Here is a 25,561-nt window from a genome sequence, read left to right on the forward strand (position 1 = left end):
ATTCCACAAGTAATCCAGGCCGTATATACATAAAAAGAAAAAGCTTCGAGACAGTTATTATACAGATACATATTATTATTGTTGCTGACAAAAAATATAATTCGATGTAAGTAGGTACGCGTTACCATACTGTCTACATTTTGTCTACAGGCTGTAATCCATCATAATAATGTATAACAATAGAATAATTAAATTCATCACAATATTATATTATTAATATTATTTTGAGAGCGATGTTTGTGTGGTCGTGTGTGATGATGAGTAGGGAAACTGCAGTTTGCAGAAATTACCGTTACCGAGTTATCAGTCTAAATCAGCCGAATTGACTAATGATTTATCATGTAATTTCAAATAAAAATAAAAAATGTATATACGATTTCGCTTATTCAACGGGAAATAGTTATAATACCTACATACAACAAAGTATGTGTGGTCAGTTCGTATTCTGTTTTTTTTTGGTACCGCGGGCGTCGTAATTCGTATAGGTAGGTATTTCAGTGTGGATGATGCAAATTATTTATACATTATGTCATAACATTATAGTTATCGTGAGACTACAAGAGGGGTTAAGGCCCGTGACGCATTGCCAAGTTCGTTTAAACACGGAAAACGTGGTTTCCGAACATAACATAAAATATGTAATATTATATCGTCATCACGTGAGAGATAGGTTCCTGCGGAACGTTGAATCCGACTAACTACACGCACAGTACGTACACACCCGCGAGACCGTGAATCAATACCACCGTCGATGAGCACGAATCGTATAAAAAACTAATACGTTTTACCCACGAGAAAAACGAGTCATTCGGACATTCGGCGTTTCAGTGGAAATAATTATAATACAAATCCCGACCTCGCTGCGACGGCATAACGGGTGTCGGGAGAACGCGTCATAATAATAATTATAATAATATTTATTTTTTATTTTTTTATTGATCTAAGGCCCGGCGACTATAAGGCCCAGTGGCGAGTTACCCTAAAGGCAAAGTAATCAGGTGATTGGAGCGGCAAATTTGCCGCACTTAAAAAAAAATTTATTTATAAAATTATATTATAATTTATGAATATTAGTCATTACTCATTAGGCTATTAACTCACTGAATACTGAAATGGTTTCGGTGAACGCGATAAACTCGAATTTTTATTATTAGCAAAACTATGTTTTTTATAAATATTTATATTTACAAATAAATATAAAAACAAGCAATATTATATTATATTTACAAAAATTAAAACCAAATCAGAGGGCAGTGAAAAGAGCTACTGGGTGGTCTAGTTGTTATAATGCATGTTCTTCTTTCAAAAATAGTTGGAAAGAATTTATGGAAACATTGAATGATATAGAAAATAATGGCAAATGTCCTGCTTGTAGGCGGCGAATTGCTTAATCCGCCACTGCTAAGGCCATTAGCTATACATAGGCCATTGGTTGTGGGGTGGTACGGTAGGGGTTATTATTTTGTGTATTGAGTTTGTAGGTTTTTTAAGTGGGTAGAGTTCTAACACGTGTTTGTGAATGTGTGGCAAGGATATGTTGCTAAAAATCCCGGGTGGTCACCCATCCGGGAGCTAGCAACTTCAGCCGGTACGTACACCCGGTGCGTTTCCGCAGATTGAGCGTTGGTTTTGCTCTCTATTGGCCTTTATCCAGTGCCTAAAATTGACGATTTTTTCTTGTATATATACATCTAATACCACTCTCCAAAGTATTCTAAAATAATTTACACCTCTTAGTATGCGCATGAATAAGAAGCACTACATGTACACTTTTTGATTTGCTACTGCTCGTTTCATATTAAAATTTTGCTGCAGCTGGACACAATTCTATAAGCCCTGCCAGGCCTGCCAACGATCGTACGATTATGCCTACGAAAATCTTTGACACGAGTGATATTATTATGGTTGAGTTTCTGCTCGTTCGTGTATTTATCAAATAAAATGTATTTTCATACGCATTCTAGTGGTCGTCGAGACCCATAAATGGTATAAATATTCTTCGATGATTTCGGCAATTATTCATCCACAACAGTAGCGATGGCGATATCCTCGTTTTGCTGGATCGTTTATCGCGGATAAAATACAAAAATATTTTTTTAAGACGCGGTCCAGAGTAGCCCAGAACGAACGACGGTCACCGAGACTTATATATTATAAAGATCTTTCGAGAACACCAGTGATGGTGTCGAATAATCGCGACGGATCTTATGCCGATTTAATTGATAATACTTCTTAGTGAGATGATCATATTGAGCCACCGTTAGTTTTCATGTAATTTACTCATATTTTATGATAATTTATAATTTTGATTTATAAATATTATTGTAGATATTTATTATTTATATAATAGGTGGTGAACTGGTGACCCATATAATATATTAAACTATTACGTTGAATTATACGTGAGTAAGTATCCTTACGGTTTTTGAAGGTGAAACTGGAATGACCGTATATATTATCGCATAACAAGTTTACGATCTGGAGAATTAACTTCTTTCGAAATTGATTATAGTTATATCCTAATTATTATTTATTAGTGTAATTGCCAATCGGAACATAATACCTTTTATATTACATTAGTTATGTAACTATCTATATATTTTCAATACTAATTTTTCTTTTAACTCAATAATGATGTTTCAGTTTCGAATAAATTCCATTGTAGTCCTGTTGATATTATTTCGTTTATTAATGCTCCAATCAAAACATCAAAAACACATGTGATAACATATGTAAGTTCGCAACTTATTGTTCTATAAAAATATACGTAATCGTTAAGCCTGTTAACATATTTTTTCGATTAAATTAAAAAGTTTAAGCAATTGGTTTTAGATGGAAAAAAATCTGGCAAGTGAGTGCCAGTGTCGTCGAGTGGGTCACGGGGACATGTAAAATTTGAATTCATTGTTAAATCATCAAAACGATTCTGATCAAAGACGGGTATGTCTTTTTATATTTTTTCTTTTACTGTATAAACTACTTTCTAGAAATCTCGTTTAAAATTTTAATCCTTAGCTATAAAAATTTAAATTAATCTGAACATTTTCGCGACGTTGACGAATTTGATGACAATGTATTTTTTCGATATTTTTGAATTTGTATTAAAATACCTAACCTTGTACTAAATTTGGGCATACGATACCGCACATTCCACGTCAATTATTTAATAATAATAATAATAATAATTTTTACTGTCGTTTGTTATTGTTCTACGGTTATAACAATAATTTATTGTTATTAATTTACTATAGTTTCCACGCGTTACGTGCGGATTGCCCATGCAATCCGACAGATGGCGTATCCCGGCGGTCGAGCCGTCGTCGCGTCGTCCGACGAGCAGCTGCAGCTCGCCGTGAGCCAGCGGCGGGCCACTCACTGTGCTAACACTCCGTCTGGCACCGACTCGTTGCTCTCTCCCGTGTCCCGTCATTCGTTTCCCCGGTACCGTCTTGGACGCGTCGTGCGATCAACTCTCTCCGTCCGTGTGCCGTGCGCGCGTGTCCGTAATAAATAATAATAATAAAAAAAACGTTGTGTGCGTCCGCGACCCGCGCGCGTTACAACAATATCGTTTCTCGCCAGTGAAATTTTTTTTTTTATTATTAATTTTTTTTTTTGTTTCGTACTATTTCTATGATATTAATACTGCAGGTATTATACCTACGTAATATTGCGCTGTGATACTTCGCGTTCGCGTCTTGAACTCATAACGACGACGATCGAGCGTTAACGATTAAAAATACCACGCGATTCGCGTACCTACTCGTACGGTCATGATGTTAAGTAACATTAATTTGTAAATATTATTTTTTTTTCTTCGACATAATTCAATCGATCTCTCGGTCAGGCATTTATTTTTCCTCAACCGTCGGTTATTGTGTGTGTGTGTTTTTTTTAAATGCTCGCATCAAGCATCGCATACGACCGCGTCGACATAGCGTACCGCTGTCGAATTATTTGTGAACAAACAGCGTGCGACGACAACCACTACAACTGCGAACACCAGGACGACGCCGTGACATGTGCATAACCACAATGACCACGTGTTTCTTCCTCGGGTTGGATGTGCTGGTCGTCGACAGTGTTGCGTTGACCGCGAATAACATACTGAACGCTTTTGGTACCACAAACGCGATGAGCAAAGACAATGCCAACAACCACGACTCGATGAGTTCTCTTTTGTTCATCGTTTATGTGATATTTTGGGTCTTTGTAGTTGGGGTCTCGACTTATAGGATCATACTATACTTTTGTCCGAACTTAATCTCCCAGACGGCCGAACACCAACAGCAACAGCAGTCGACCACTACCGCAACAAAACGTGAGTGTTTCTAATGTTACCGTATTATTATTTATTTTCTATTCGTATTATGTCACCCACGCGGGTCGGATACCAGGTGGGTTATTACCATAGTTCGGCCGATTGACCAGGACGTGTAGCCGTGTAGGTTAAGAGCGCGCTAGTCTGGTTTCATGTCTATGGAATTCGGTCGTTTCCGGTTCGCCGCCGGGTAGGTCGACTGCAGCAGCATCGTCGTTGTTCTTTATGTAACCTATTATTATTATTATTATAATATTGCTGCGATGAATCTCGCGGCCGATGGGCTGCTGGACACCGTTCGTATGTCTCTCTCCAACCCTCCCTCTCCTTATTTTGTTTATTGAACGCCATCGGTACCTGTATGCCATGTACGCAGTGAAATAAAATTCTTTGTCACGCGTACGCCAAGGGTGTCTCAAAATAGCGTTTTCCCCGCGCGATCGTAAGCTACAGAAGACGATAATATCTTGTAAGGGGGTGATCGAGTATGAGAGAGAGAGAGGGACAAAAAGAGTGATCTAGAGAGGGAGGGAGAGAAAGACGAAAAGAGTGATCTAGAGAGAGAGAGTGGGCGAGAAGAGAGAGCGCGCGCGCAAACACAACGATAGAGGCAGCTGCTGCGTCGTCGACCGCCTCGAATAGGGCTTCTAAAAATAATCCCAACAACACACTGCGATATTGTACACGGCGACGCCGCACCGGTGGTTTGATCGTAAACGCGCGAGTATAGTCGTATAGTGTGTTGCGTTACCACAGTAGGAGGTTATGAGCGCGGTTGTAATAATGTTGTCGAGATCCTCGAGAGCCTTGTCGGTATTTCAGGATCTCGAGTTTTCGTCTACACAAACATAAACGTCCTGTTTAATTATTTGGTAACAGTAATGATATTATTGTGTATTATACTTAGCACCGACTCAATGGCAAATGGTGTATAAACCGAACGATATTACGTGATTTTGGTGTTAAACTGTGGTTGAGTTTTGCAGAAAACGCCACGTTTCGAAATACGCGGAATCGATGAAGAATTGGTTTTTATTTTTATTTTTTTTCAAATAATTTGCCGTGTAAAATCTAAGTTTTAGACGGCTCGGACTCGCTAGCCCATATGGGAGAAACCGTTTTGCCTCGAAAACACGACCCTCTCATTGTTCCAGCTAGCAGGTCGCTCGCCAGTTGCCGCCGTTCGCCATCAAACCCCTCTAAAATTTTGTGGGTTGTGTGGGGAGGGGCGGGGACGATCGACAGAACAAAAAGAAAGAGGGTTCCTTCGATGGGGTCTCGGTGCGGGGCTGATGAAATATGATGTTTTTACTGCGCAGTAAAATATCCAAGGCCAACATGTTTTGTGCTGCGTGGTCCCTCGAAACACACCGGCGACGAAAGGACGCTAAAGAATTCATTTCTCAAATACCTACTCGTATATAATAAAACGCGTTTTTATATATCATGTTGCCTGCTGGCTGCTGTTGTAGCTCTAAAAATCTCTACAGTCTGCGCTCTGATCCAACCGCTTTTGTTGTACCGTTTTTATCCCAGATGCCACCCACATCGATCCCCTTCACACAATTTCCACTTAGGGTCGACTATCCGATTCAATGCGTATTGTTATTGTTGTTGTTATTATTATTATTATTATTATTGTCACTGTTTTGGGTTTTTGACGTCCACCGGAATTTCGTACATGCGTGCACGTTTTGCTATGTATTATCGTCATAACATAATAATTTTGCTATACCAAACTAGGTATGTTGTGTATTTATAGTATTTATATTTTTTCCTCGTTTTTTTACTCTTGAATAAATAAGAAAAATAGCTATCGGTTGGCGTAGACAATAATATATTACGTATCCGGCGTAATTAAGTATTTTAATGGTAAATAATGTAAAAACATTTATACCTATGTAGGTACTTACACGAACAGTACATATACGTCTTTAAAACATACTTATTTATAATAATATTGTTATTAATTTTCGTCAGTTTTGTTTTTGTGACACTGTCAATTATCACAATGATTAGGTAGGTCGGTAGGTGCATCCATTTATAACGTTTGTTAACTATTTAAAATAAACTTACATTTTTAAAATGTGCCAACTAAGTCGTATTTATATAATGCAATACATAAGTAATATTGTATTCTCTGATTGTAAATACAAACAAATGTATTATGTTATGGCTATTATTTTAATGATATCCATAACAGATAAACTACCTACATATTTTTTAAATGTAATGAAACCAATTCAGTATTAAATATTTAGTTAGGTACATACGACTACTAACGGTTTAATTTTTACACTAACATCTAAAATTTAGGTTGGCTGTTAAAATGCGTTTTAATGGAACTTAAAAATCACATGTATGTTGTGATGAATATACTTACGAAACTGATAGAACACGTGTGAGAACACAGCACTATGGAAGGGGGTAAACGAGACAATAACACATTATCTTCTTTCCTCCTGTAGCTCTTAATTTAATAATTCAAAACGTAGTAGTATTATATACTTTGATTTATCAGCATACCTCATACAGGGTGTTTACATTTAAATATCATTTTGGTATATTTTTAAAAACATATTTTTTGTTTATAAGCTTTTGTAAATCCATATTGTTCATCCATCAATATTCTTATATTATGCTCATTTCCATAAAATATTTTCTGTCTAATTTTGATTGTTGTAAGTTATAACGTAAAAATGTATACTTATAATATCGAAAGTTGTATTTCGAAAAAAAAACTTGTTGAAGTTTAAAATTTATGCAGAAATTTAAAAAAATTGATAGTTAGTAAATGTTTTAGGTATGATGTTAGCATAGTAAAGAGTAAAATCTTTTTTGAAAATAAAATTAAAAAAAGATAACAATAACACTTTCCGAGGTTTACATAAAGTTAAAATCATAACGTATTAAATGATAATTAGGTACTTACTATATGGTAGGTTAGGTTACGTTTACTTAATAGTTATGTGCGTACGTGAACGTGTTTTCATCACTTGTTTTTGAAGTATTCTTACTTTATACCGATCTTGAAATCGCCTACTGGGAGATACTGTGTTTCTACTCTGTGTGTCATAATTACGTTTGAAAGTGATCACCGAGAATAAAATATTGTAACAATAGGTAGTCCTCAAAAAAAGAACAAGGTCTCATGAAATGGACGAATTTTTAACTACAGGCCTTAAGATCTATAATCAAATGTATATTTAACAGTCGTCTGATTGACCTAAAATGCGATTGTCGCACAAACTTTGAGTAGGTACCTAATAATAAATCATTAGTTTTTACGCGTGTGTGTGGACACCGTTGCCCGACGACGAGTCGAAAGTTCCGCGAAACAATTTTTTATATAATATTTATTGCATTGTGTACGTGTAGGCAATAAGTACGCGCGTTCGCCTTTTCGTAACAACTGTTCTTAAACTCAACTTGTTTATAGGTACATTTTTATATCAATTTTTAATCAAAATTCGATCGAATGCCAAATGACAATGTATATAATATATTCTGTATCGTACCTATAATACTCTTGTAGGTGTGTTGAGTGATGGTCGGGTTTCCGTGGACTTCCATTAGTTTGCCCTTTGTATGTATCTATACATTTTGTGAGTAAAACCACAGAACTGTAACAAATTTGCAAAACTGGTGCAACATGTGATTTTATTTATAGTCTCGTTGGGTAGCAAATCTAGCAACTAAGTATTAATTCTGGATTTTTTAAACATCCACCCATATTTTTAGTATTTTTTACAATTGCCGACTGAGTTGCAGCTATTTTATGTTTGAATATAAATTCTCATCACTTTTTAGCACTACGTTCTTTCAGAATCCATTAAAAGTGCTTATTATGAGTTTGACAAAGTTAATGAAATATCAAAAAAGATTCGATTTATTATTCCCTTAGCTTTAAATAGCTTTAGCTCAACCACTTTCAGGTTTAGACCATATTAATAATTTAATTACAATTACGGCAATAATCTGGTTGAAAAGTATGTGTGTTGGTATTTATAAAACCAAGATGTGTATGCACTAGCACATCGATATGATTAAAAACTTTTCCTGAAATAAATATTTAAGCACTATGTTTCTAGCTATAAAAACAAACAGAATTTCAATATGTAAGGTCACACGGGCATACTGAATTACTGCAGCTGACTGCTTAAATATTAATCAGTAAAAATATGAAAACATTAAATAGACACACTGTACAGTGTGTTATAATATGTCACGTCGGTGTCTTATATTATTGTTTTTCCTTTGGTTTTCTTATTTTATTTTTACCTAGTCTCGTTGACGAATTTATATGATTTTCTTCGACCAACACAGTAATTATAGGCACACCACCGTACGTGGGTGTGGATAGTATAATATAATATTATATGCCGTGAGGTATAGGCACAGAATACATTGTTGGCACATGCGAAGGACGTTGTCGCGTGTATTATGATTTCGAGGTATATATTATAATATAGTAACAATAAGTAATTATTTGTGTGCACGGTATATTCACATTATAGTCGTTAACCTCATTGGAGAACGACAAATTCAATTAACGATAATATTGTCATTGATACGCGTGTATAGGCACCCTAACCTCTACCTGTAGCCACTATTATGATATTACATTTTGGAGTTTAGTTTTGCCAGTTTTCGAGGCGCACGCATTACCACATCACCATCGACCAGTAAAGAACAATATGTACAGAAATATAGTTACAGTAGTGCATGTGGTTGCGACGGCAAGTGTAGAGGGGGTGGAGAGTGCGGGCCGATGATTGACGTTAGGTTTCTATTCATCTGGTGCAGACAATGCGTGTGTGTATGCGCGCGCGTCTGTCGAAAATTCACTGTGGGTTTTGTCGGAAAGTCGTATATTATAATATGTATTATCACCTTGAATGCACCGAGATCATGTGCGTTAGTTGGTTTCGAGTTAGTGTACCGTAAAAAACAAGATATCCCCCTACCCCTCGACTCCTGAAAGAAAATTGAATAATAATAATAATAATGGCGAGGAACGCGCATCTTTTATAGAGAGATCCTTGGAGAGGCAAAATCGCTTCGCGGTCTGCCAGAGTCGAATGATGACTGTAGTTTGCCGTGTCGATAACGCACCAGCGGAAAGCGGAACGACCGTCGACGATAAAGGATGACCGCAGTACTTGGCACGTGGGGTACTTGAACTTGAAATCGAACAAAATAAAAAATAAAAAAACAAATGATTTGTTGTTAGTTTAACACGATAATGGGTTACGTGTTACAATACTACTCAAACTTGTTTATGAAGTGTTACTCGAGCACGCGAACGAAATGTTATCTCTTACGACGACGATAAAGGAGAGACGTGTAGCTTCTGCAGTGCTCCGCAGCTTAATGAGTAATTAATAATTAGTAATTACACATAATATACGTGCACATAGGCGGTCACCAGTTAAAAGTATAAATATTTGCTCAGTGTGGGATGGCAGCCTTGGTTCTGGTTAATAGGAAAAGTCGAGACTGTTAATTTCAACACAGCTCTGCAGTTATACCCGGGGACCCGGACTAACTATAATAATATATTGCATATTCTATGGGAACGATTCGATGTCGGTTAGACTTCAATGGCGCGATGTGTCGAGGGAGCTCGCTCTTCCGAAAATAAAAATGAAGTTCTCTATCGATTCGATACTGTGGAAATGAAAATACTGCAACGGCCATACTAGTACTTACCCATATAACGTGTGTTTAAAATTGGTATGTCTGAAGATTTTGTCGAAATAATAATAAAAATAATGTTCTACCTGAAGAACGTTGTATATATATGTATATATGTATATATTTTGGGATATATTCCATACGATATTTGAAAGAAAAAAGAAACCTACCTATCTATGTGTGACTATGTGTATTGTGTTATAGGCTGGTCATGTTATGTATACATTGTATATACGATATCCTTCTTTATAACTATAAAAAAAAAAAAAAAATAAGTTATACAGTATGCATTATTATTGTAGTGTGACACAGCTGTATAGCTGTCGTCGTATGTGACCGTCGTTATCAAAACGGACTTGACAATATTCGATAGTCTCGAGATTATAATATATGACGTAGAATAATACGACATTACGCCGCGTGCAAACTCGAGAAAACGATAAAAAACAATAAAAAAAAACCAAATCTTCTCTATACACTGCTTAAAAAAGATCAATTGTGTGCGTTGGCCGTGAATCGTTAATGCAACGTGTGTGTGTGTAGGTGCGGTGTGTGTGTGGTGATATGTGCTGTTAAGTTTAAAATACGCCCAATAATAATACGTGTACGAAACGAACGAACAATACAAAAATACGCGTTTTTTTGTAACCGTGTCTCTTTCGAAACTGCAGAGGACCATCTTTATTATTATTATCATTATTATTAATATTGTCGTCGTCGTCGCATCATCAAAACCGAAACGGCTTTGTTTGTTGTTCGACAACGAAACAAGGATAACTCGACGACAGTTTTATACATTTTGTATTTGGCGTGATGGTATGTTATAACCTCACACTGCCCTGCAGATGTTCTTTGTTTTCTCCATCGTTTTCCGGCGTATAAAGCGTGAACATACAAAATTTCTGAGCGTTGAGCTCCCAATATAATATATAATTATTATGGTATTGAACAATTTCAGCATCTCAGTATATTTATAGTTACGAATTATTTTCGAAAAAATATGTCTTACCACCAGTTCTTGGCTCTTTTTAACAATTGGTAACAATAATATTGTCGTTGTCGTCGTACACATTATATAACGATACAATGTGTAATTGAAAATAAAAATGTGTTAGAGTTATTTGCTGTACCAATATTATTTATTATTGTCGTCGAGTGGTTATAGGCACCGATGAATTGAATCTAAAATGGCGTTAGGCTTGGTCGACAAATAATTGAGTAAAATAACAATTATGCACGTACACAAATGTCTAGATTAGTATTTATATCAAAACTGTATGCTAAAGCGCTATATTAGTTGGTTTAGGTATAAATATGTATAGATAAATTATATGTACTGGGTCAAAATTATAAAATAATTGTCTAAAATATGTATCGATAATATTTCCGATCTTAGGAAAAGTATATTATGTTATATTATAATAAATAACGGTATATTATAATCTTGTGTAAAAAACAATACTATAAAGTATCTACTTTATATTGTATACAAGACATATAATATAGTTGATTAAATTATATAGTATTTAGTTAGATCTCTTCGAATGGAGTACATGTACTATAATATAGGGAAATTCCCGTTGGGTTCTGGGAAATTGAGTTATATATTATAACAACTGTTGTTAACTCGGTGTGTGAATGTGGGATAACTATAGGTATGATGTTTTTGGAAAACAAAAATCGATCATTGCGACTATGGTATTTGGAGGGAACGATACTTTATAGAATCCATATTTATTATTAATCTATAATATCTATACTTAAGTCAAGCACATAACTATTATTCGTGTGTAATATATAGGCTGACGCCTATAGATACACGGGACCAAATATTACACACTGGACCTGTCGTGTTAACACGATGGGCATTACGTCACTAATTTTCCGGGCGTTTTCTGACAAAATTGAGATTGTAAAGGTTAATAATAATAATATAATATTATGCGTGCCCACTGTATATTATTATAATATGTACGTCACATCTCCTTCAACTCATCACCACCACCCATATAAATACTGAACACGCTATATTAAAATTTTTTATGAGTTGATAACACGATATTCTACCTAGTTAGTTATCCAACAGAGTTTTTTTTTTTTATATAACGAAATCTCTATCATTTATTTTTTTTCGGTCTTTTCATATGCTGTCCAGACGTGCGTGATATGTAAACCTATATGATGGCCTACCTACTACAGTTTCAATTGTACCCGATTATATAATTATTAGAAAATCAGGTAAGGTATACACATAAGCTATGCATCGCTACAATGCATCTAGATAGGCTTAATGTTATTGGTGTTGAATTATTATGCACAAAAATTAAATTTTATGAATTACTTCATCAAAGGCGAAACACCGGTGTATAATCGCTATAACTGCACGCTGCGACTTTGCGATTAATTTTTACGTCTATGAGCCATGGCTTTCTTATTATTATTATTTAGCTCGGAGTACCTAATCGCAAACTGGTGGAAATTGTAAAAATGTCGAAAGTACAGTTCCCTTCCCCACTTTAAGATTAAGATGTCGTGTGAATACTATATTATATTTTAGCGCTTTATATATTTTTCTAAAAATTATTTTCGTTTTTCAGGAACGAAATCCAAACAGCAGACCACCAGCGCCAATAAAGACGACACGGATGACTTGGGGAATTCAAATCCGCCGGCGAATAAAATTTCCAAAAAATCTAAACCCTCGTCGGCTCCACCGTCACCAGTAAAGAGTCGCAAATCTGTTGCGGTGGCTGCGACTTCGGTCTCCACTCCTGTTGACCCGTCACCGGGCCACAACAACTCTTCAGTGGGTGACGGTCTCCACCACAACCACAACAAGGACGGTGACGAGGACTGTAACAACAACGACGATGACGACGACCATAATAGTTATCAATACCAGGATCATCACCGGAACAAGAGGAGTCGCCGTTCGTCCACTTCGTCTACGTCGTCCACCAAGAACGACGTCAAGCCAGAGCGTCAGCAGTCGAACGGCGGTAATAGAAAGTTGTCGCCGTCAGTGGCGCCCAAAGTCAGCGTGGTGATGTCCGCCGCGAGTAAGAGAAAACAGCAGCCGTCCCAAGAACATCACACGGCGACACAAAACGGACAACAACTGGCGGCGCGGAAGCGCCATGACAACACTACGACTACGGCGGCCGACACGTTCGTAACGAAAGGTCAGTACACTGTCTGTCGTCACATTGACTACTGCCTACAACGTGTGTGTAATAATATTATAAATGTCGCCACTCAAACTCGGTGGCGATTCGGTCTGGTTATCCGCGACAACGCCGACTCGACCGCGACGGTACCGTGTTTTCTGCGTTATAGGTTAATTCGTTTTTCGGTGGTTTTTTATTTTACCGTTTTTCCCGTTCGTTGTGTATTATTATATATTTTCATTCATACCTATAAAGCTGTACTATAATGCTATATAATATGCCTGCTATGTCCCGTTACAGCCTTATTCCGCCGTTCCTCGATCTCGTGCGATATATATAATATAATTCGCGCGCGTAATAGTACGTAATTGCCGCTTGTCGTGTTCAATTACACGTCACGTGCTCGTGGTGAAAAAATCTTTTTCAATTCGTAAGAAATCCTTATAAACATTCTTCCACTGCAAAGTTGTTATATAAGCAAACTTGACTGCTTAGTACCAAAAGTTAACAGAACGGCTGCTAATCTCGAACACAATTATTGTTTTAGTAGGTAGAAAAATATTTTGCGCTATACTCGAGGAGGATACTTGTGGTCGAAACAATGATGATTTTCTACCACAAATTTTCCACCGCAACAATAATATTGTCGGAAAATTTCCTTCGAAGGGTTGGGTCGATCGATGATGAAATATTGTACGCGCATCCAACGACGATTATGCAGTATGTATTATGATTTCACGAATTAAACAAAATTTGATTTTTTATGGCTTGCATACTGCTGCTTGAACGGCGGTTCTACGCCTATATTATAGGTCCGGTCTGGGCTCGCCTCTAATCAATTTCCGATTGATATCCTGTATATATATGAACCAATTATTTACATATTATATTATTGTACCTGGGCACTTCCGGTGGAATATGGTAGTGGTATTATAATAGGTTATAATGTTGTACTATATATACCAAAAGAGCAACCTCGACAGCGGTGCGATGTCAGGGCGTGTGTGTATAATAATATATTTTTAATATATGTTTACGAATTCCCGACGAGAAATGCGTGTTTTTAAAAATCCACGACAATATTATTGTGTTTTGTTTTCCTAGCATCGCCATTTCCGAGTTCAGGCTGAAAATGATTCGTATACCACGTGTCTTTTATTATCTTTGCGTATTGTTCGACATGGATATTATTTGATATTTCCTCGAGCATCTTAATGGTATGTTTAATCGGTTTTATTTTTATTTCTCTCTCTCTCTTTAGATTATGACCGAGATTTTCTCGCATCTGTGGTTGGGTCATTACGATCGCCATGAATTATTATTTCGTTCTCAAGTTGTGTTAATTTATTCAGTTGTTGGTATTATACAATAGTATAATAATGCCTGTATCCTCGTATCTTATAGCAAATAATATTGTGTGCGTCTCACGATGAAAAAAATGACCTTAGCCGCCGCCGTACCTACACACACTGTAACCTAAACGCATGGAGGCTTTACTTATAATAAATATATATAATGTTTACTTACGTATATAATATATTAAAATATATATAAAAAAATAAATAATAATTGTTAAATATTGTAACAGGTGGTAAAATGGTAGGTAGTATAGTAGCAGTAGTAATACTCATATAGTGGTATTCAAAAAAAAAAATGAAATAAAATATATACTGTAAAATTCAAGGCTGACGACCACTACCTATATTTCGTGGCATATGTCCGATAGCATCATCTAGAACAAATTATCAAGAAAAAAAATGTTATACAGGACGATTCTCATGGCGCACAACGCACTTGATATATATTCGTCAATCCAATTTGAACTAGCGGTTAGAGCTGCAGTGTTAAGTATAAATATTTGTATATAACATAGGTAAGAGCGTTAGGTCGGGGTTAGAATTAGGGTTATATAAAGGTCGGTCGTTTTGTGCGGTAAAATAATCATAATGTACAGTATTTGCCGTTGTACGGCATTTAAAGGCGTGGCGTTGTCCGCAGTGGTTCGAGCTGAGAAGTAAATTTTTTTTCCACAAGAATTTGTCAGTTTGAGACGACTGCGACGGCGTCGACGGCGATAATTAATATGTCCAATTTTTATGTGTACGAGTTAAATGGAAAAAAAAATAATTAATCGACAATATTATTATTTAACACACACGTGTGAACAGTAAAAAAAAAAAAAATATATTAATCATGTCTATAATTTTTTCCCCGCACCATCAGCAGGTCCTCGGTCTCTCGGGTTACGAATAGATGGAAAAAATAGTAAATATACGATCTCGTCATCTAGCTCTCTGACGTTGGTATTTTCTTCGCGCCGACTGCTAAATATAATATATTAATATATATGTATCATATTTTCAATTCTCATCATTTTGTTCGGTGTTGTAATATATGGTGACGGTAAACTTCTCCGAAACGGTTGCTGTCGTTGTTTCGGATTGACGTGCCAACAGTTTAGAGTGACACGACGTAGACGTTTTAATTATATATAATTCATGCATATTATTATTTTGCTTTCGGTGTAGATTCGCGGGAAACGGGGAAGGACACATCGATATTCGATAGAATAGGCAAATGACACTACCGTTTTTTGAAAATAATTTGTATGAATCGCATATAGACGAAACGTAACGCTGTTCGGGAACAGTGCAAGGGACTTCTAAAAAGTCGTTTTCACGTGACATTATTAGATTTTTTATTTTTATACTTCGCAAATAAATATTACTTTTATCGCAGACTTATCGTTTGTAAATCCAAACCGTTTTTCGTGACACGCAGTTGAAGCACACAATAGGTATTTTAATACCTATTTAATTATAAGTTTTACATATTCTTTAAAACTTGAATACAGGATTGGCGCCGGTGCTTTGGATCCGGCTGCTATAGTTCTGAAAAGATAGATACTCGTGTACCGTATACTGTTGTATGTATAACGTGAATTTATTGTTGATTCTGTTTAGTTATTTCTGATTTTACGTTGAATTCGTATTTAAAAGGACGTTACACCGGAATTTGTCGTCTCTGTCTTACAAGTGCGTAACATAATAGGTGGCAAATGTAGGCTCAGCAGTTAACGTTAAGTTTGGTTGTAGTTAAAAAAATATATATAGTGAATCGACTATATTACGAATATTATTAATATTAAAACTAATTTAATGGTAAAAACATTATAATATTATGTTGTATAATTTGATTTTTAGCGATTTACAATAACGCACGATTTAAAAACGCTCGTAACTGTCGTTTAGAAATTGAATTATTGTAAAAATTATCTTTTCGTGATAAGCTGATCAACTCTAATTTATAAACAAACGAAATTAAACGTGAACTGCCTAGCGTAAATTTGCCACTTGTAAGACGGAGACAATAGATGCGCGTGTAGCGTCGCCTTAAATGTATCATATATTATTATATTCGTGATGTGTATCCTGTATATATACATTATAAATACCGCTCATATAAATTATACTAAAATTTTAAACAACCAAAGAAAGTTGTCTGATCGTTCACGCGTAGTCATATACAGCAGCTGCAGCCGTTTATATTATAATAGAGATCAAGTGAAAGTAGACGAGCGAGCAGATTAATTTTTCTTCTCCCGTATTGACGACGACGATATTATCGTAATATTAAAAATACTATCTTATTATTGCTTATATTATATCTATTCTATATAAGATTCGCTGTCGTATAAATGCCCCACTGCAGCTCGTGAAGCTCTTTTCGCTTTATCAAAACTGAATTGCACTCGATTTATACACGGGACTGCGCTGTTTACACTAATTTAATATATAATGTTAAGTATTTTTTACTCGTCTTTTTATATACCTTTACTCAAACTCCAGCAAGGCCCGAAACGTTCGTTATATTTTTCACGGTTTTCTCTCTCGCGCCAAAGAGAAATCTTCCGAATACGACGACGAGACACGTGTGTCATCGATAGATCGGTGATGTCCACCACCACTTACCGGATAATAATATTATTTTGTAAGCTATTTCGATCGTAACTAAAACAATCATTATTCATTATATTATACACACGTACAACACTCGCGTGGAATAGGTACGAGTTCTAGACTCTCGTGTGGTGTTCTTGTTGCTGCAATAATTGCAACGATGGAGTTAAAGTCTTCGATAAACGAGAGCGTTCCGATTACTCCGAGAAAGTATGACGCACCAACTCTGCTGTAGATACGTACCCGCCTTCTGCCTTCTAATTTTTCCACGATATCGCGCTGATTTAAAATAATGTATGCGTTTTTTTTATGTCTTAACGAGATTGTTGTCGCCGCCACGTAGTCGCAGTGCCGGCCAGTGGTGATGGCGTAGAAACTAAAAAGTAATCTATTTTAAAAAAACCGGGGTGGTGATCTCTCGATATCGCAGTTAATAACTATTATAATACCACTATCATAAATATACCTAATATACACGTCTGTCATATTGCAATAATTGCTATTAATATGTCGACTCTGCGTTGGTCTTAAGGTTCTCGTCTGCACATCTGTTGTTAGCCGAGGCTTTCTCGCCGACCGGTGTAGTATAAAATGTGTAATCGACACATTTGAAATCGAGCAAACTGCTGTCACACCACGTTGAAAGTTTTTTTTTCCATTCTGAAGCGTCGTCGTCGTCGTCGAAAAATGTATTCGATTACAAAACAGGTGTTTTTTTTTACTGACGAAATTCTCACTCTTATAATACAATAAATCACGCACCACCCGCACACATCGTGACAATATGTCCAGCTTATTTAAAGTGCCCGCTCGTTATATTTCATGTACCTATATATATATGTTTACGTTCCCTACTTTTTGGATGGTGGTTTCGATTACTTACTGACTAAGGGTTTACACGCGGTGGTGCTCGTTAACCAGCTGCTGTATAATGTGCTATGACGTTTCAAAACGTGTTTTAACTATTCAAAAATATAAATATCTTTAAAATATGATTTTTTTTTATTGCAAACATTCGTCTGTCAACAGACAACTGCGCACCGAGGCAACTATTAGTGTTGGCTGGTGTGTATAGTTTAATGTTTAAATATATCTGGAATTCTTATTATTATTTATACCATCATCAGATATTTTAAACAATTCGAATTTGTTTAAAATCATCTACCCATTAATATTAAATTAAAATTAGGTATGTCAATATAATTTCCTATAAATAATATCATGAATTTGTGTATTATGTATGTATAGCGTCATAGCAATAAATCCTTAATTTTTTTTTTCACCTTAATCATCGTACATCCCAACCATATCTGTTGTCATGAGCTTGTCGTGGTCCGTAAAATTCATAATACAGTAAGCCTCTCACAAGATTTCCCCAGTAATATTTATGATGGTTTGTGTTATAATATGTATTTAATTATTTTTTACTGACGATTGGTTTCCACGTTGTATTTTTCAGAGAAGGTTGTCAAGAAGTCGACGGCTGAACTGACAAAAAAGGAACAAGCTAAATTACGAAACAAAGAAAACGAGCTGAATAACAACTGTACAAGGACAAACAACAATAATAAAATCAATAATGGCAATCTCGAAACGACGTCCAAGAAAATGGGGAAAAGGTTGCGAAAAAAGCTCAATAAAAATAAAGCAGAAATGCTTGCCGAAACGACGGTGCCGGAGAAGATCATGACAATTACAACGGATGAAAAAAAACCGATAAACGTAGAAAACGCGATTCCGTCACCTCAATTAGCGCTGCACCTATCGTCCGTTATTTCCAAAACGGGGGAAGTGTTTGAAGGCAGCCTGCGGAGCTACTTATTCATGAATGACTATGAAGTCTGGTGCAAGTTGAAGGCGGAATACGTGCTGAAAGAGGAAGAGCTCTACGACAGCGGATTTCCGGTAAAGTCCATGAAGGCTGGGTACGCGCATTGCTACAGGCAGAACATGCGGCACAAGGCGTTGAACCCTGTGGCCAAAGAGTTCTGCTTGGACATGACGGAGATTTCGTCGACGTCCCCGCCGCCGGCTCCACGAAAGCTCGGACATCGCAAAGGCTCTGACGACGGACGGCAAAAGCAAAAGCAACAACAGCGACAACAGTCGTCAAACAATCACGTGCCGTGCGTTCGGTGCTCGTCGTTCTACAACGTAAAGGACGAGCAGAAGTCGGCGGCGCCCGGTCGGTGCACGTACCACTGCGGCAAGTACAAGTTCATTGACTCCATGAAAAAGAGCGCGTACAATTGCTGCTTCGAAGAGAGCCAGACGTCGCCGGGTTGCACCGAGGCCAATCAGCACGTGTGGAACGGATTCTTGGACGGCGATAACGAGATCGGCAATTTCGTGGAGACGGGTGACGTGAGCACCTGGTCCGTGTTGTTTCCGTACTCGTCGTGTCCCAAACAAGCGTGCATGTTGATGATGGAAGAAGCGTTATTGAAATCGGTTGGAGACGTTTGCCGCGTGTTCGCGTTGGATTGTGAAATGTGTTACACCGAGTGCGGCCTGGAGGTGACCAAGGTGACGTTGGTGGACATCCGCGGCACGGTCGTCTACGACACGCTGGTCAAGCCCAGCCGCCCGATCGTGGATTACAACACCCGGTACAGCGGCATCACCGAGCACCACTTCGCACGCCATCCGTCCAAGACGCTGAACCAGGTCCGGCGCGACCTGTTGCGGTACATCAGTAGCGACACGATCCTCGTCGGCCACGGACTGGGCACCGACCTACTGGTGCTCCGCATAATCCACCCGTTGGTGGTGGACACGTCGTTGCTGTTCCCGAACACGGGATCTCGCCCGAACCAACCACTCAAGTTTTCGCTGAAATGTCTGGCCTGGCGAATAATAAGCCGCGAGATCCAACTGAAAAACGGCCACGACAGCAAAGAGGATGCCCGGGCCGCCATGGACATAGTTCTGTACTATCTGTACCGCAAGCTGAATCCGGATACTTAGCAGCCGGTCGCCCTGCGCCCTGTTGAGCGCAGCCCCCAATACCATCCAGTCTCATTGCTGCTGCACCCCGCACCTCACTTTGTTGTTCCTATTTATACTCATGCATATTATTATTGTTGTTATCATGATCGCGCATGCGCCGTACGCACATAACATCAGCTACCTATATATACATTATTATTGTGTCGTCGAGTATTACGTTTATATTGTAATTAATATAATATTGTGTTTATGACAGATGTAGGCACGCGTCGTGTATGTGCCGTGCGCGTGTATAATAATATCATCAAAGTAATGTGATGTACATTTTTTTTTCCTATTTTAAAAAAAAAAAAAAAATATTTTATACGACTATTTTTCACTTGACATTGTGATAAATCGATCGACGGATGATCCGGTATGCAAAACGGTGATTCCGCCCCGATCTAAATTGACTGAGTAATTTGTTAATAACAAACTCCCCCTCCCCCCCGCAACCTCATTTCTCTATCCCAAGATTTTTTGTACTTAAAATTAATGATTATAAAATATTATGTTGTACAAAAATTGTGTCACTTATATATATTAACGTATATATATATAAATATTATTTAATTTAAAAGCATTTTGTTTTTCATATTTTCTGTCCAACATCTTCGGGTGCTCCTCATCTTGCCCCCTGCCTCCGTAATTTTGTATTACTTCTGATGAATGAAACGTGACTATTATGATATATTTTTTTAAGTGTTCGTAGTGGTGCCGTGTGAGGCAAACCGCCAGTTGTACGTCGACCGTCGCTTAAATGTCAACGAGCCAAAACACTATGAAATCTAATACGCATCACGCATGTGTGTAAATAGGTAGTAATACGAAAGCGATTTTGTGTTCAGCTCTCGTCATTGTCCGGTTCGCAAAAGATTATCGTCGAAGAAAATTAAGGATACAATATTATCGTTATTATCATCTACCACCGGGGCCGGTCTTGGCACATTCGTTGTCAATACATTGTGTTGACGTGTTGCCCCTTTTGACAACGGTACAGCTTTCACTCGGTACGTCTATCAAAAAAAAAAAAATAATAATAATAATATTAAGGTCGGAATGAAAGTTGCGCACCTTTTAAAATAATAATTAATGACAACGATGCATTTAGAGGTATGATATTATTATGTGCTTGTGTATACACTATCCGACGGATAATATTAATAATCATTTGGACTTTCGGAAATGTGTGTGCCGCACGACCATGTGGCTAAGTATAATATTTTAAGAGATCACTAGTCGTCGATTGACGCCCATAGAAAATAATCAATAATAAAATCGTATATTAAGCGAGCTGTAAGTATAAAGTACCACAATATACAATATGATATATGAATAATATGACAAAATAATCGTATGAAAATCTCGTCTGGCACAGGTCCTGTTCGTTGTTTGGCACGTCCACTATGGAAATTTGTCGCATCCATACATGCTGACGCGCGAATGACGAACGGTAGCCAACTCTCTCATAATATATTATAATAATTATTATTATTATTATAGAACATTGTGCGAAACTTTTATACTATTATATTCGTTAGTGTGCAATATCCAACTTAGGCTCGGTAAGGTATTTATTTTTTTTACTTGTTGTTTTAATATTCACCTCTGCGTAGGTTAGGTTACACGACCTACGGTCGGAGTAGTTGTTTTTTTTTATTACAGGTTTTAAATTTGGATTCAGTAATGTGAAATCATTGAATGTCTGCGGAAAACTGTTCCGAACGAAGACAGGCTATAATATTAAGTATATAATTATTATTTTATGATATTTACCGCTATCAAAGTAGGTAATTTATTACTATTATTATAGGCAATAGTACAATACACAGTAGATAGGGTTAAAAATTGATTTTTTTCACAAAAATTGCGTTTGAAAATGTCATTATTGGAATATAAGATAATAATATACTTTAAAAATTTCAAATACCCATATTTAATATTTTTAAGAACGACATAACAACTAAAATCATGATTCTACGTTTAAATGTCTAATTCCGTAAAAAAATGTTAAATAAAAATATCTATACACAAAATTACAGAATTAATATATTTCTTGGTCACAGCTACTTATGAGAAACTTTCTTATAAACTTTTATCTTTAGATAATTTACAATTTTTCGTTATTTTGATGAATTTCGTAAACCATTTGAAATGAAAATGCTTATAAAAAAATCGTGCCTACATGTATATTTAATATTTTTGAACTGAAATTATGTTATATTACGAGGAACTTTGTATTACATTTTCAAGCTTTTCGACCTGATAAATTCAAATTAATAGACGTTTATAAAAATTAAAATAAATTGAATATTGAAAATTTCTTTAAAAAAATTTAAATAAGTCAAAATATTAATTGTCACGTATAGAAAACAATTAAATGTACATTAAGTATCTTCGGTTATTCGTTTTCGAATTACAACAAAGTCGTTGGTTTAAATTTCGGTAGTGAATATCGAAAAAAATTGAACTTTAACAATCAAAAAAATTGTTTGACTTTAAGGTAAAATTTTGTTAAAAGTAGGAAAACTTATGAGGAATCTTGTATTACATTTTCAGATATATACATATCATATAGAACATTTTTTATGAATTTTCTACTCAAAATAGTTTTGAAATTTTCAAGATTTTTATAAATTTGTCGAAATTTCAACTTAAGATACTCGTGAAAATGTATTGTGGATGTATGATCAAATTCTTTTATTTCCACTCACAACAGCTTATGAATAACTTTGTATTAAACTTTGAAGTATTTTAACCTAGCCAAACATTTTAAATTACATCAAAAAATCTAAATCAATTGCGTCAAAAACTGATTTTTGAACGATAATCTTTTTTTTCTTTTTTCCACTTTTGAAAACTATTATTGTGGATTTTAAAGTACCAACTAGATCAGTTTCCCAAAAAAAAAAAAATAAATAGATAAATACTGAAGTGGAAAATCGGGGCATTTTAACTGTCTCAAAAGAGACCTACTGACAAACAAAAAATAAGGTTTCCAAAGAGACAAAACATTGTAAAATCAATACATTCATCACTATCCGCTCACAATCTAAAATATTTATTTGATATTCGAATTAAGGCAAAATACTGTTATACCGATGGTAAAAGTTCACGTGCGATGCCATGTGTCGACGAAATAATAAATGTTCGCAAGTTGCAACTAATAAAATTCCAGAATGTAATTTCAATGCATTGCTGCAGAGATCGGGGTTTTTTTTTATCCTTCCACTTACAGTTCAACATTTCAATCGAAAATTCAATAGGTACTAAACATTTAAAGTCAGAAATATTTGTTAATCCTCGTTCAAACAACACAGTCAACAATCGATTGATTGAATTTAACGTTAGTGAACATTTTATACATTATTTTTTTTTCGTGTTGTTTTTTTAAATATTATATTTTTACGATATGAGAAACTTTTTGGCGTGGCCTAAGTATATCATAATCAGTTCTATTCACGAAAATATTATAGTGATATCGTTATTCTTAAATATTACAAATCATGTGTGGTAGGTCGTATTCGTGACTTTTGTTCAGATTTCAGTTCTACGTTCAAATGCTCGTCAGCATAGCAATACACCACCAAATAATACTTGGCCATGAACCCCTTTTCTCCATTCGTATACCGATAATATTAAAGTCTACACATAAACATAACGTCATTATTATATTATCGTCTTTTTCGAAAAAAACTTCATCCTCGACAGCCCGACGTGTTTGTACAAAAAACAAACAAAGAATTAATGAGCATACGTACTCGCACCGTGTGAAATATACCGCAAGGTTGTTTGGTTTACAATGAGTTAGTTACATTGGGTTTCATTTAAGTACCTACACAATATTTAATATAAGGTCCTATATTATATTATATTATAATTGAACTAGTAACTATAACGACAACCTCTGCAAGTTTTGTCGAGACGTAAAAATAGGTATAGGTATTTAATAATTATTATGTAGGTACCTACTGCAGGCTAGTGGCTCTATATAATATATTATAATTACTATTAATTCGTATAATTATTATTTTTCGGTATACATAACAGTATTTTATACAGTACACACACGTGATGTTCTAGACCAGCAGTTTTCAATACATTTTTTTTTTATATCAGCACCATACGTCATACAAATTTTGAGAACGTTCTCGTATTCCTATTACCACTGGCCAATGGTCTAACCTAGTATTAATCGTCATTTATTTTTATCCTAATTAAAAAAAAAAAAAAACGTCAAGTAGTTAAACAAAGGTGATTACTATTTCTAGTTTATGAGTATTAATTAGGAACTAAATAATTATTATGAACATTAAGTACGACATTTATTGAACAACAGATATAAAATCAAAAAATATACTGCGATTAATTAAATATTAAATTTTGTTCGTTGTTCCACAACGGTTGTGTTTTAAAATAATAATTTTTTAATGAGAATTTCGGTGTTGTTTTCAATAAACAACGAGACTCCAATATCGGGCTCATTATTGGTAACCTTCAGTCTTAAATAGGTAGTTAAATCATTCGAGAGATTATTGTACGCGTGGTACTTTATTCACTTAATAAAATAATATTAATAATAATAATTAATATTTAATGTTAAAATTATTAGTTGAAATTGTTTTTTTCGTCTAGTGAGATTTCTCTAGCATACCACATATGTGAGGATCGATGCTCTAGACCAATAAATAATGTATTAATAAATTTTCAAAACTTCTTATCTGCAGATAATGTCTTATGCGCTCAATCCATTTAGACCCGGTCAAGTGCAAATCACTATATCATAAAGGTCACATTATTATTATCATGCTCGCGATACGGAAGCAGATGATGATAAGAATATTGTAGTAATATTATTATATTATTTATATACAAGCATGTATAAGACGTTGTCACGTATATCGACATTTTACGTTTGCAGTGCTCATCGCTAAAACCAACTTTTGTTCGACTGAGCGTTTAGTAGGTATCTCGCGACACAACCAAAAATATCCATAACTCATCCACTGCAATTCCCCGACGAATCGTATTTACCCATCACACGAGGGTAATAACTGGTAAAAAAAATGCATACCTTCGTAATTGTATTCATACTACATAATATACGCATTATGAGATGTGTAATCACTAAATTCCTCTATACCTACACGGCCAGATGAATACAAAAATGAAGTGTGTAAGTTCCTAAACGGTAAAAAAAAAAGTGCATATGTGAATTCCAACACGGCGGAAAAAGTTGTGTGACGTGTAAGTTTCTACACGGAAAAAAAATTATCGATCATGTTTGTTCATCGTATCGTATCTTACACCGATCGTTTATTATAATAGTGTGAAGTGTTTTTTTAAGACAATAATTGCGCATCTAACACAAAACACTGCCACAAATCGAAATTCATCGATTTTGAGTTATTATGTCTACTTTCGAATAG

At 35.8% G+C, this 25,561-nt stretch overlaps 1 protein-coding gene across 1 annotated transcript; it reads left to right on the forward strand.

Annotated features, from left to right (window-relative positions):
- The first annotated feature begins 3,367 nt into the window (after positions 1–3,367).
- Positions 3,368–20,712, forward strand: LOC107164917 (RNA exonuclease prage). The gene is made up of 3 exons (XM_015512923.2): positions 3,368–4,321; positions 12,616–13,200; positions 18,604–20,712. Exons 1-3 carry the CDS (start codon positions 4,021–4,023, stop codon positions 20,109–20,111), a joined length of 2,394 nt encoding a protein of 797 aa, XP_015368409.2. The 5' UTR covers positions 3,368–4,020; the 3' UTR covers positions 20,112–20,712.
- Positions 20,713–25,561: the final 4,849 nt, after the last annotated feature.

This window comes from Diuraphis noxia, unplaced genomic scaffold (genome assembly GCF_037042655.1).
Source record: "Diuraphis noxia isolate RWA-SAM2 unplaced genomic scaffold, SU_Dnox_SAM2 contig0004, whole genome shotgun sequence".
Taxonomy (NCBI): Eukaryota; Metazoa; Arthropoda; class Insecta; order Hemiptera; family Aphididae; genus Diuraphis; species Diuraphis noxia.